General features: G+C 34.4%; 1 protein-coding gene across 1 annotated transcript; it reads right to left on the bottom strand.

Moving 5' to 3' along the window:
- Positions 1-330: 330 nt before the first annotated feature.
- LOC116144205 (protein IQ-DOMAIN 14-like) lies at positions 331-1,842 on the bottom strand. The gene is made up of 4 exons (XM_031429652.1): positions 1,717-1,842; positions 1,447-1,629; positions 1,237-1,359; positions 331-1,146 (listed from the first exon to the last, which is right to left on the bottom strand). Exons 1-4 carry the CDS (start codon positions 1,840-1,842, stop codon positions 622-624), a joined length of 957 nt encoding a protein of 318 aa, XP_031285512.1. The 3' UTR covers positions 331-621.
- Between the last annotated feature and the right edge of the window lie 11,783 nt (positions 1,843-13,625).

The raw sequence follows: 13,625 nt of genomic DNA, 5'->3' as shown, positions 1-13,625 counted from the left end.
CCTGAGAGATTAGTTCAGGTGTTCTCAAACTGACCCGACACTTCTCGATTACCAAAAACAGAAAAAATAAATAAAAATAAAAGAAAGCATTTGATTATATTGACTAAAAATAATATGTACATATTTGAAAGGTGTAATACGTGGGAAATGGAAATATAAATAAAATAGGTTATGATAAAAATAGGTGACGTTTTAAATAAATATTTATATATATATTAAAAAAATTAATTTAAGGTAAATTTAGAATTATCGTCTAATAACAATTGAAGTGGAAACGATTAGCACCTCTCTCAAAGTAAACTAGAAATCTAAAACCCAAAGTTAACATTGTTAGACTCGTCACTCTATCTCACGCCCAACAAATGAAAGCCTTTAAAAAACTCTCTCGGCCTAGCCTCTTACATGTTCTGCCCCTGCACACTCCTCTCTCCAACAATGAGAAACTCTCTCAAATACAAAATGTAGGAACTAATTGCAAAGATAATGTTTAGTGGATTTTACACGAACTTTGGCATTTAAAAAAATTCGCACAGAAAAAATAAAATAAAAAATTGATGGTTGAGGCATCACGCTCGTCAATTATCCATTATATCTTGGGCAAGGCCACTGATGATGACTTAATTATCTGATCCACCTCCTTAGGTCATTGGTGGTTGAAGGTGGATAAATCTCGTCATCCATGCTGTCATTACAGAAAGACACGTTGGATCTCTGCTCCTGGTTGCTATGATCACTAAGATATGTATCAGGATTTGGGAAAGACAGGCGTTTCTTCGCCCTCTCCGAAGTTGAATGCCTCTGCCTTGGTGCACTTTGTGACCTAAATCGTGCCCTGGCAGATGCAGTCGCTACCATGTAGTTTGGAACTGTTGCCGAATGCACTTGAAGTGGCCTTGTTTCAGTTGGCGATGGTGTGATGGGTGAGCCTGAACGGAGAGGAGAAGCAACCGAATATGAACTGTGTCTTTGTGGTTGGTAATTATGTTGTAATTGTGATTTCTTGACGTAGGAGTGAGGGCGAGAGGTATCAACTTCAACAGTTTTTATGGGCTCACTTTCTCTTTCTCTTCTTAGCCATCCACTGGGACCCGGTTTCTCATCAACCTCTTCTTCACTTTGAACGCCGTCTCTCCAACTTCTCCATATCTTTTTCAAACCATGAAATAAGGAAGTTATAAATATAATTTAGAGAAGAATTTAATTAATTAATGTTAACTGTAAAGACATAATTAAAACCTGTTGAGAGAAGGCATAACCAAGAGCTTTTTCACGTTTCGAGGCAACTTCTTTTGTCTTCAGGGGGTCAGCATCCCAATGGAGCCAATCATCTGCATCTGCATTACTGCTTTCATCTCTAGACTGGAAACACAAGAACCAGTTGAAGCTCGCGCTATCTTAAGAATCAAAACTAATTACGAAGTAATATAGGAAAATTAAATCTCTTACATTAATAATGGATTTGTGGTCATTAGTACAAAGCTTCATGCGCTGATGACGCACCCGAGCTTGTACACGAACTAGAGCCTGCATGCATCGAAGAGTCATATTTGCTCTCTTTCGAACATTGTGGCCTCTAACTAATGCTTGCAGTTTTACCACCGCCTTAAGGGCACGAAGAGCTCTCCTTGCCTTCAAAATCACACCCATTAATTAATTTACCATCTTTAATTTGTAAAAATAAATGAAATAAAAATAAACTCTTAATTAATCAACTACCAAATATCCTCTAAAAGCTGTCTGTATAACCATGGCTGCCAAGTGCCGTTTAAGCAAAACAGAAGGCCTAGAAAGACGAACAGCCTCTACAGCTGCTTGGGCTGTTGCTACTGCTGCTTCTGCCATGGCCACTGCAATAGCATGTCTTTCCTCAGCTTCAGAAATGTTTGCAGTTGTAGTTATGGTCCTCACTTCACGGTGTTGTGTAATTGTTTCTTGATTCGAAGGCTTCTTGAAAATCCATCTTCTTTTTCCTCTCTTCTGCAAAAGACCACAAAGAAATTAATTTCTCCTGACCCTGTTGTTGAAGACTGAAACTAATAAATATATATTAATAAAAGAACAAGTCTATTGAAAGCTTGACTGGAAATTCTAGACAACCTTTTCTTCTTCCTCTTGTTCCTGCAGATCTTCTCTAGTATTTCTCCTCTTCTCATCATCCTTTGTAGTAGACAAAAAAGCTCTCTTAACTGCACTCAACCAAGAATTTCCTCCCATCTTCCTTACAAAAATGATATAGGAATTAAGTTTTAGCTAAACAGTAAACCAAACAACATTAATTAAACTTGGGGCTTCATTTATAGGATGCTTCTTCATGAAGTAGTTGGCATCTTTAAATGCACAAGGCACGGAGACATAAATGTGGTATAAGGGAAAAGTACTACATTATTGTAGCCTGCCACTGGGCGTAGCAAGTCCATGGATTCAGGAAACAGGCCCTGCACTGCAATATATAATGTGCTAACAATTAAGATATATATGCAGCAAAGAAAAGGTGTTTTCTTGTGGCATGAAGAATGCTAATGGAGTGTGTCAGATGAGATGAGAGAGTTGCAGACAACATCAAAGACTGTCCTCGAGAATGATGAAAGGCTGAAGCCAAAGGCTTTTGCTTTGCCTTTACACTAATACATGGTAATTTCTGTAAATAATAACTCTGATGGCTTCACGTGCAGAGCGGCCTACAGTCTAACATTGCAGCTGTTGCTTTATCGAGAGAAAAAGATTTAATCCACCTTGAATTTTTAACTATTACTATTCACGTCTTGTGGTCATTGGATTTACATTTACCCCTTGGGTGCGTTTGGATCGGAGCATATAAGATATCAGGGTAATCTTCGTTTATTTTACAAGATTCTGGTGTTTGGTTTGCAAGTAATAAAATATTACGAAAATCTTTTATTGCAAATAGTGTCTACTGTTGGTAATGTGAGGGGGGTAATCCGATACCGTCGCCCACCCCCAAGATTAAGAGATTACTAGGTAATCTGATTTTTATACCTATTTTTCCCTTAATTAAATACCATTTTGGACACAATTGCCCTCAAATGTTTATCAAATAACAATGACCCCAACCCCCTACATTTGAGAAATTAGCTAAAACACTCCAACCGCAAAAAAGTTTAAAAGTTAACAAAATATCCCTAGCCACCCAAGACCACTGTCGGCCGTCGGTGTCAGTCACCGTAATGGTGCATGACTGACGGTATCTGGCCAATTCTTGGAGTCGATTCTCCAGTGTCTTCAACTTCTCCTCGGCTACAATCTAGCAACATTGAAGGCTGGAGTAAATCTTGAAGGAAGAAAACCACCACGATATGGAATGAAACCATTGAAGAGCACCATCTTTTTGGTCTGTCCAAGGCTGTTGAAGGTCAAAGAGGTAATTTAAGGTCTATTCAATAGGGAAGAAAATACCAATATCATATTGGCATAAGAGTACCAGAGCATGTAGAGTAATTCCTTAGAAAAAATAGTGTATGAATCAATGGAGTATAGGGTAAGGAAAGTGTGGTCTGGATGAAATCCTAAACCACCGAGGCTATGAAGGTCAGTTTTCCTAATGAATTTAGATATGTAAATTCTTACCATATCTTAAGGCTTTTGTGTGCAATTTGACCTTTGCTTTGATACCGGTTAAGTCGATTTATCTTTGACCTTAGCTTGATACTAGTTTGTCGAAAATCAATATACTTATAGCTTGATACAAGTTTTTTATCTTTTTCTTTGTTAGGTTCTGAGTTTCTATTTGGTTGGTGAGAAAACTTGGGAGAAAATAATGTTTGTGTGTATGATTTTGGTTCGTGATTGGCACCCGTTTGGTTCTGGGTTTCTGTTTGGTTTTGGTTGGTGAGAAAACTTGGGAGAAAAGATTTGGGGGTGTAACTTCAAAAATCTAAAACTAGAGTGAACAGTACGGGCACCCGTGGGTCCACTCGTACCTACATAGGGTAGGGTGCGGGTCCAAAATATTGGGCCCGTTTAAATCAACCTGTTTTGGGCCTGTACCTATGAGACCCGCACCCGTTTAGACCCGACCCGCACCTAGTCCGTCTGCCCATTTTGCCAGGTCTAGTGGGTGGGGATGATTTTGCTACAAATTAAAGTTTTATATGGCTGGGGTGTTTTAGCAAAATTTCAAATGTAGGGGGTTAAAAGAACGATTCAAAAAATAATAATAAAAAATAATATTTAAAAAAGAAGACAATTTAATAATCTATATTACATACCCACCCATTTATCTTCCTAACCAAACATATTATTCACCAATTTATTCGAACCAACCAAATATATTTTATAAACATTCCTAGTAATCTTCAAGGTGATCTATTTTTCCGTTAATATAACATCTTCCAATAATAAAATATTATATGATCCAAATTTCCTCTTAACTTACAAACGTTTATAAAGTTTTTTTCATATGGGATAATTACTTTAAACCCTGTAAAGTTTGATCAAACTTTTAAAACCCTCTCAAGTACCAGTAATGATGCAAAACCTCTTGTCGTTTTTTCGATGTTAACAGAACTAACAATTTACACAACTATAAAGGTTAAATACTATTTTTAGCCTTAACCATAAATATTTGCTTACAACAAAGAAAGGAATATTTTTTTTTTAAACTCCCAGAGGTCTGCCCAAACCTTGAGAAACCCTCTCAAGCGTGTGTTATGATCGTGTTACCCCTCATCTGACAATCTTAACGGGATTATATTAACGTCTATAGACGATAGAGAGTTTTATATCATTATTGGTACTTGAGGGGGTCTTTTGGATTTGACCAAACATTAGGGGGTTTAAAGAATTATCTTTTTGTCATATGGAAGTGTATCTTTTGCTTAAAATATTATAGTGTCCTTCATTTTGAGATTTGATTAAATATTAACTAAAATATAATAATGATGAAATAAACTTTTTACAATGAATAAAAGCCAGATTTTCCTAGCCACGCCTTCGCAATGAAACAACCATTTCCCAACAATTTCTGAACTTCAATTCTTCATAAACGCCAGCAACATGGATCTATCCAAATTACTTGCACAATTTAAGAAACATTTATCTTTTTCCGGTTGGAATTTTTCTTATATGGCTTGCCATTGATTGTTAATTTACAGACATGTTATTAAAATCATGAAATTCCTGTTTAGAGAACTTATGAGTTAAGAGGATTGGTAATTACCGAAGCAGTCTATTTATTGATACTTATACATTTCTCTATCTTTTGTTTAGGAAATTTGCTTCTCTATATTTTATATACAGTAACCTACCAAAAGACAGTTCTTATGTATTTTATATAATGGAAGCATGGATTAATTAATAGTAGCCTATTGCCTAGGTAATTTTTCATCCCAAAGGAGATTAATTATTCAAAAGTTGTGTGTTATTGTTGATTGTTTTCTTTAAAAGATTAAGTTCTTTGTTGCATTCTTTATCAAAGGTAAGTTCGTGATATTATAACTTGAAATCTTGTGAGAATAACGTCATTATGATTTTTTTTTCTTTTTTTTTTTTTTTTTTACTTATTCTTGTTTTATTTATGCACATATGGCTATATTAATTAAAGTATTAGAGGGGTAGAAGAAAGAAAGAAGCATGAGGAGACAATTGCAAACTCTAACAGCAAGGCTATATATTGAGGGATAACAGTTGGCTTAGTTTGAGTTCAAACAGAGGGATAAGGGTGCAGACCTTTCATGGATGCAGTTTGGTTTCAGCCAAGAGAAGTGGCATGAGTGGAAAGCTTTTGAATCTACTGGCTCAAAAGAGAAAGAAGAGGATGTTGTGCTTGGCTCTGCAAGGGCTCAACTTGAAGTGGAAAATCCCCAGCCTTTGAACATAATTAGTCCTTCATACATCGACATTGTGGGTGTTGAAACCAACCTTCTAGGCACTCCCCCTGAAGCATGATCCTTTTATTTTCATGTTCTTTTGTTTTTCTAAATATGTGAACGATGGCTCTAGTGAGCCCTTTGTATTTTTGTTCTGTTGGCGACGGTAAAGGCCAGCTAGGACGATTGCCTTATTGGGTTGTGTTGTAAGGTCTTTGGCTATAAAGCCTTATGCTTTTATATCTTTGCACTAGTTCCATTTTCGTACTTAACTACCATAACTAGTCTTCATGCTTGCTCACTTAGTTTTCTTAACTTAGTACATAGGAATTGCAAACCAATAAAAAAGAAGTAACACCAGCTTGCAAAGTCCTTTAAGTCGTAGGCTCTCAAGCCATATCTTGACGACTTTGTGTTAGTATATGCCCTAGGAACCATTCATGTTGTCGGTTCTAGGATATTATATCTTGTAAATATTTTATTAATAAAAGAAAATATTCTTGTTTCACATGTTAATTTGCTGTTTCATTTATATTATTTATATTGTATATGAAATGTCCGGATAATATGGATTTTTAAAAGATCAAATCATCAAAATATTCCATACGTAAGTGATGTTAATTGGACAATAACATTGCATAGTAGGCATGATGAATGCCTCCATTGACTATCATGTGATGGTATTTATGTGGGTGATAATGCAAGTCATATCACTAGAGCATTAGCATGGTTAAACGGTTAGTGAACTGTCTATTGAATATGACCAATTATGATGAATCATATGGACATTCATAATGTGGTCAATGATACAACATAGAATCGTACTAGTGTACCACTGATCCTTAGACTTGAGACATCAAAGTTGGATTCAACATAGGATGCATATGGTTCATATGGTGTATAAGCATGAGATTGGTCATGTCTTATGCAAGAAGTCGATTCGGTCATATGTAATTGTTGAATATTTTGTTAATCTGATACTGTGTGTGTGCACAGTTTTGTCTAAATTGCCTTTTTGCAATTTCATTATGAGTGTGTGCACACATCGTTCTTCTATGCAAGCATCTACTGTCTGACACATTTTTCCAAATGGCGTTTTCTCTTTGTTGTCTTGCCCATCAAGCTAATTTTGATTCATGATATTTTTGTGTGAGCTAACTTTATAGGTGTCACAATTTCCAGACGTGGTCCTAAAAGGTTGAAAGCTTTGTCTGTGGTCCCGTAAGAAAGAGAAAAGATATGTTTGTGGTCTAACAAAAGTTGGAATTCTTTTTGTCCTCCACATGTACAGCTATGTCAGGCTTATGCCTTTTGCTTTTTCATTTCATGTGTGTGCACAGTGGATTTGTGCTTGCACACTTATGTTAGATATATGCTTGTTGCATTTTACTTCGTTGTGCGCACACTTTCTTTCTATGCTAACATCGCATGTCTGACTCACTTTTTCACAAGTTGGGTTTTTATCTTTATCAACTGAGATATTTTTGTCCATTTGTTGTGTTGTCATGAGGACCACCCATAGGTGTCCCAATATCCTCTAGTGGTCCAAGGAAATAACCTTTTTCCCATTTTGGTTGTGGTCTCGAAAGATTGGTGGAATCTTTTCCATTTTTGGACCAACATATGTCAGCCCTGGTTTGATGACTTGGCAAGAATTGTTGAGCATGAAATTCGCCTATATCATCTTCATTCTTGCTCATTTGTAAAGCTAACCTGGTTATTCATATTGCTTGTGCTACGAACATTTCAGAAAGTGTTTTCCTTAATAGGTTCGTTTTATGTTTTGGTGCTAAACCTTTATCATCTTTCATCTTTGTTGAATGGCGACTGGAACTTGGTTCCTTTGTTGATGCTGGAGCATGACTTTGGCAAGTGAAGCTTGGGTGGAGCTCAAGAGTTCTCTGGGAGTGTTCTTGGTGGGGAGTGATCCTAGAAGCGGTGATACATTAGAAATTCAGAGGGTGGTGTTTAGTGTAATGTGACAAAGAGTTTTCTTTGCTGTAGCTAAAATCAACTCTGAGTGATATCTTGTAATGTTTGTTGTTATAGTGGATTAGCTTCGATCTAGACGAGATCACATGGATTTAGGCTAAGAATGGTTTTAGTCGAACCATGTATATGCTTGTGTGTTTTTTCTTTACCACTTATGGTTGTTGATTCAATCTTAACTTGGTAACCATTAATCAACTTGGTAAAATCTTCTGTTGCACTTTAAAATCTTGGTAAAATCTTCCGCTGCACTTTAAAATATGGGCATCCAACGATGAATAGAGTTCACCAACTCTAACAGTTATTCATGTGTGAGGACAAGTGATGGTCAAGATGGGATTTGTTGACTCGAAATAGTTTTATCTTGAGTTCCTAGATGAATGTCCATAAACATTGGAAAATGAAATCTCTGGCCATGTTAAAAATAAATGTAAGATAAAAGGTAGTTTCATGTTGACATGTTCCATTGTATTGATTGACAATTTGATAAAGATTAAGTTAAGGATTTTGACATACCATGAACCCAATTCTTAATCGGAATTTGACAACGAGGGGATTTTACTACACGGTACGTACGATCGGAAAAATGTTCATTGGAGTTTAACTTTATTGTGCCTTAGGGGTTACGGAGCATTGCTAGATGTCTACCATGATTAGTGGGAGCTTCGATCATAAAGAGTTATGATGAAACATATCGGATTACGATATTGGGCTTAGCCTAGGTTATAGTGAATTTAAGTGGTCATACCTAAAAACCAAGCGAAAGGAGGGACAGTAATACAAATTGTTAAATGTTAACGATGTTTGAATATAAATGTGTGAATTTGAATTTATGTATTGATGAGAAATGATTATTCATAGAAAGCTAGCATTTATCAAGGGTAAAATGGATATTTGGTTATTATTGAATTAAATTCAATAATGAGCTAATATATCTTTATTGTATTAGATTCAATAATGGGTTTATATGTGTGTGTGTGTGTATACTGTACGTGTGTGTGTGTATACATATACATATACATATATATATATACACACATATACAGTATACACACGCACACACACACATATACATATATATTTATACACACACACACACACACACACACACACATACATACATACATACATACATACATATATATGTATGTATATATATATGTATGTATGTATGTATGTATGTATGTGTGTGTGTGTGTGTGTATAAATATATATGTATATGTCTATGTGTGTGTGTGTGTGTGTGTGTGTGTGTGTGTGTGTGTGTGTGTGTATACGTGTTTGTAAAGTAATAAAAAAAATTAAAGAATAAGGGTAAAACAGTCTTTTCAATCACAACTAGATGAAAGAGTGGGAGTGAAAATGATCAAGAACATGTGTTAAATCTATTGAAAGTGAGAGTATATCAGTAAATGCACGTATGGCATAATTGGAATTATTATGAAAGGTGCAAGGGCAAAATGTTGGAATATATATATATATATATATATATATATATATATAATTTATATATAGATATATATATATGAGGAGCTTTAATTGACAAAACCCTAACCATTTTCCACCAAAAACGCCCACCCCTTGTTCCCCATTTCTCCTCCATTTCTTCAAAGTCTTCCAAGAGAATTACTTGAGAATTCATGCCTAAGTGAATATATGTTCATTTTGGCTTTCTAAGGTAAGAATTTTACAAAGTTTGTGATTTTGTTTTTAAGTATGAGTTCTCATGAATTTATGTGTTTTAGCTGAATCAATGGAGAAGGTGAGCAAAGGAAGCAAAAGAAAGGATCTTGCAAGAAAAAGGTAAGTAAACCAATCTCTAAGCTTAATTTAGTAGTATATGTGCAAATTGATTCTTGAGTGGTTGTTTATGATGTAATAGAAGTATTGGTTGTTTAGATTCTTGTTTGATGGAGAATAATGTGTAGAAGTTCAGCCAGATGAGTAGTTATGTAGATGTGATATTTTGGTTGAACTTTGGATGAAATTTTGAAGAGTGTTGTTGGAATTTGGAAGTATTGAATTTGCCAGATTTGAAGTTAAATTTGGTGAGTTTTTGCTCCAATTTTGTGGATTTGGAGAGATGTGGAAGTGTGGCCAACCAAGTATTTGCATGTTGATGAGAATGCAAAATGTCATATTTTCCCCCTTAATGTCTAGTCTTTTATACTTATTTGGTGCCTAAATGTACTCATTATTATTTTATTTTGATTTAGGATGCAAATGGAGGAGTTAAATGCAAAACGACTAATTAGGTGATTTCAGACAGTTTCGACATTGCTCTATAATCTGGGCATAACTCTCTCATCCAGCTCCGATTGAGATGATTCAAATGATGTGAAACCCTAATAAATAGATCTACAACTTTCATGTTTTGAGTTTGGAGAGATACTCGCTGAATCAAGGTTGGAATTGGGCTTCAAGTTGATGCCCTGCACTGCTAACGTTCTGGACATTCTGCCTTACTATGCAATTCAAATATGCATTTTATTATTGGAAGTTTTGAAGATCTGGTGCACGAAAGTTACAGCTGGAAACACCACTTTCCTAGTTATATTAGACTTTGTTTTATTTTTAATTAATCAGATTTGGATAAATGTTATTTAGGATAAAGCTTAGAATATTTTAGGAGATGGAGAATTCAAAGACTTGAATTGGATATTTTTAAAGAGGGAGGAGAGATCAGATTGGAGGAGACTACACACGCCTCTCCTTTCTCTTCTTCTTCTTCTCCTTTGAGTTTTCATGATGACCATGAGCGGTTAAATTTCATAACTTGGCCAAAGGAAACAGAGGCCTCGGAATCAATAAACTGTAAGATCTAATCTGTTTTTAGTGTTCAAAAAATGCTTTGAGTATTGGATGTTCTTCTATGCCTATTTTCATGATTGTCTCATTTAATTACTAGGAGGCCTACTAGTTTTATATTTGTTGCAATCTATCGCTAAATTAGATAATCAAATCCGTAATTGTTTGATCCCTCTAATTGTGGTAACTAAGATTTAAGAATTTGCTACGTCAGGAATTATTAAATCTAAGAAGAACGCTCAACTAAATTAAATACAACCGCTTGTGTTGTTTTGTTCAACTTCATCAATCTCTCTAGTTCTTAAGGCTGCTTCTAGATTAAACCTTTAACACTTGTCTTGGGTTGTTTAGTAGTAGATTAATTAGATTGCTGGTTTCCTAATTAACTACAACTAAGGAGAGATAGGAAAATAGTTCCAACGGTGAATATTCAAAGTATGAATTGATATATACTTGCATCGATGATCAATTGTAAAATTCCGATGGTGGATGTTACTTAGACCAAGGTTTATTCTTTTGATTGATTTCGATAATTTGATTTGAATTGTCCCTTAGTTGTTTTTTCCTGAAATTGTTTTCGTTATACTCAAATACCCCCCATCCTTGTTCATGTAACATAAACTAGGCTAGACACTCTCCGTGGGAACGATCCTTACTCTCACTACTACATGTATTCTTAGATTTTAATTCTGGTTGCCTGCAACAGCACACCACATGTGCATGTGAATTGTTTGATGAAATTTAAAGAGAAATGCATGCATGAGTTTGTTAAATCTTTTGAAGAAATTGTTTGAGAAATGAAAGAATTGGAGGTGAAAGGTTATGTTAGGCTTAACCAAGTGTAAGTTTTAATCAAGAGTGCATTTTGTTATGCCAAAATTTAGAATAACACTTGGTTATGTTGTTCAATGAAATGAATGACCTTTAGTGCATGGTTCAAGTTGCTCGAACTTTTAGCATTAGTTTGAATGGCATATTGTATTTAGTCATTGAATTATGAGTTTTGAGACTTATGACTTTAGAAAAATGATGGCAAGAATTGCATATTTGTTGCAATAGTGTAGTATAGATGATAGTGAAGGATGGGTGATTATACTATAATATTACATATGCCACAATAAATTGTCAAGCTTGTATGCTTGAAATTAGAAAGATCATTCAAAGAATGCTTGGCCAAATGAGGATATTATTGTTTCTTGATTTGAGATTAGTTATCAATATGTAATAAGTGTTTATTGTATAAAGAATAAAAGCTTTCCCAAGTATAGATATCAAAAGAAACGTCAAAGAAATAGAAGTTTGGTTATTTATAAATCACACCATTTTAAAAATTGATTGGTATGAGTATAGTTTTCATGCCTTTTATATATCACAAGCCATAGAATTTGCTAGAAGATCTTGAGAATATTTTGTATTGGCCAAAAGTTTAGTTAAGAATGTTAGAAAGAAATTAGAATTTGCTAAAGTAATATGTTGTGTGCCATATATTAGATTGAATTTACAATGATTAATATGACAATATAAATTAATGTATAGAATGTACCAAAAGAAAAGAAAAGAAGGGCATGTATAACAATTTAAGTTGATGGTCATGTAAGAGAATGCAAATTTGGCATTAAGATTTGTATTTAGAAAGTTGTACAAGACATGTTTGTTACATTAGAAAAATATTAGAGAGTTGTTTAATGACATGGTTATGTGACATATAAGTTTGTGAAAATCTAGTAGCATAATTGGGCAGTTAGTAGACTTAATATCTAAGTTGTGCATAGATTTTCATAGAAGAAATTAGATTGTCCAAATGTAGAATTCATTCCCTAATTGAATTGTGCTGTTTTAATATCTCACTAATAGATTATAAGAGTAGAAGTTGTGAGGGTAATGTAATTGTGTACGTGTACATTTTTCTTAGCATGATAATTGAAGAATTGCATAATTATGTAAATTATAGAATTAAGTATGTACATACGTGCGTAGAATTCAGAAATAAATAATAAAATACAAAATGTTTAAGTTAAGCGTGTTACTAGAATGGAACTTTGGGCTTTCCAGAAAAGTATAGAAATAAAGCCTTAGGGTCGCTTGGGAGTTTTATGGTAGCGGTTATGAACGTAAACCATTATAGCGGTTTTGAAAGTAAACCACGCAGCGGTTTTGAGGGGTTTTTAGTAGCGATTTTTAAAACACCCAACTTGTGCTTGGGGTTTTTTCCAACGGTTTTACAGTTCTTTTTAAATGATAAATTTACATAAATGTCTTATAAAGTTAAAACACTCTCTCTTTTGCTTAATTAACTTTGATAAATATAGATAATGCCTACATTATTTGTTTTTATTTTCTTTCTCTCCAATCAAACAAGAGGCTCTCTCTGACAGTTATGATTCTTCACAAATTCTGTTATGGAGGTCATTAGTTTCAGTTTGCAGTTGTATTTGGTTTGATGGAATATATTTTTGTTTCTTTCTATTAAGATTTGTAATGAAGCTCTTAAGAATAGAAGTTTGCTATGTTGATTCCCATTACCATCATAAGAATGGAGGAGTTAACTCTCAAATTCACCGTGCATTTTACTTACAATTGCTCTGGTAATATTTATGTAATTGGCACAGTTGTCATAAGAATGGCGTCATGAAGCCTTTAAAATTTTAGGTGCATTTTTCCTTCAAGTGCAAACAAGAAAAAACGCGTTCCCCTACAAGCATTTCTACAAACTTCCAACACGAAATCCATCCAAATACATGGAAATAAACAAAGAATAGCTCAACGTTGTTTCATAACATCAAATCCTTATTTACTCATAAATCCATTACCAAATGAGCATTTTGCACTAGATAAAAACAAAATTAATTAGGATGTGCATCAACTAAATCAAAAAACCACTTTTAAGTTTCTCAAGCCAAACAGTCAAAAACTAGCTGCTATTGTGGGATTTACCTTGGTAAAGGAATTAAGTTGTTGCATTTTCAAGCATTTTCATTAAGATACTCTTGCGGCGATGTGCTG

The sequence above is a fragment of the Pistacia vera genome, unplaced genomic scaffold (genome assembly GCF_008641045.1).
Source record: "Pistacia vera cultivar Batoury unplaced genomic scaffold, PisVer_v2 Contig44, whole genome shotgun sequence".
Taxonomy (NCBI): domain Eukaryota; kingdom Viridiplantae; phylum Streptophyta; class Magnoliopsida; order Sapindales; family Anacardiaceae; genus Pistacia; species Pistacia vera.
The sequence above is the reverse complement of the archived record's forward strand: the minus strand, read 5'-3'. Positions and strand labels throughout refer to the sequence as shown.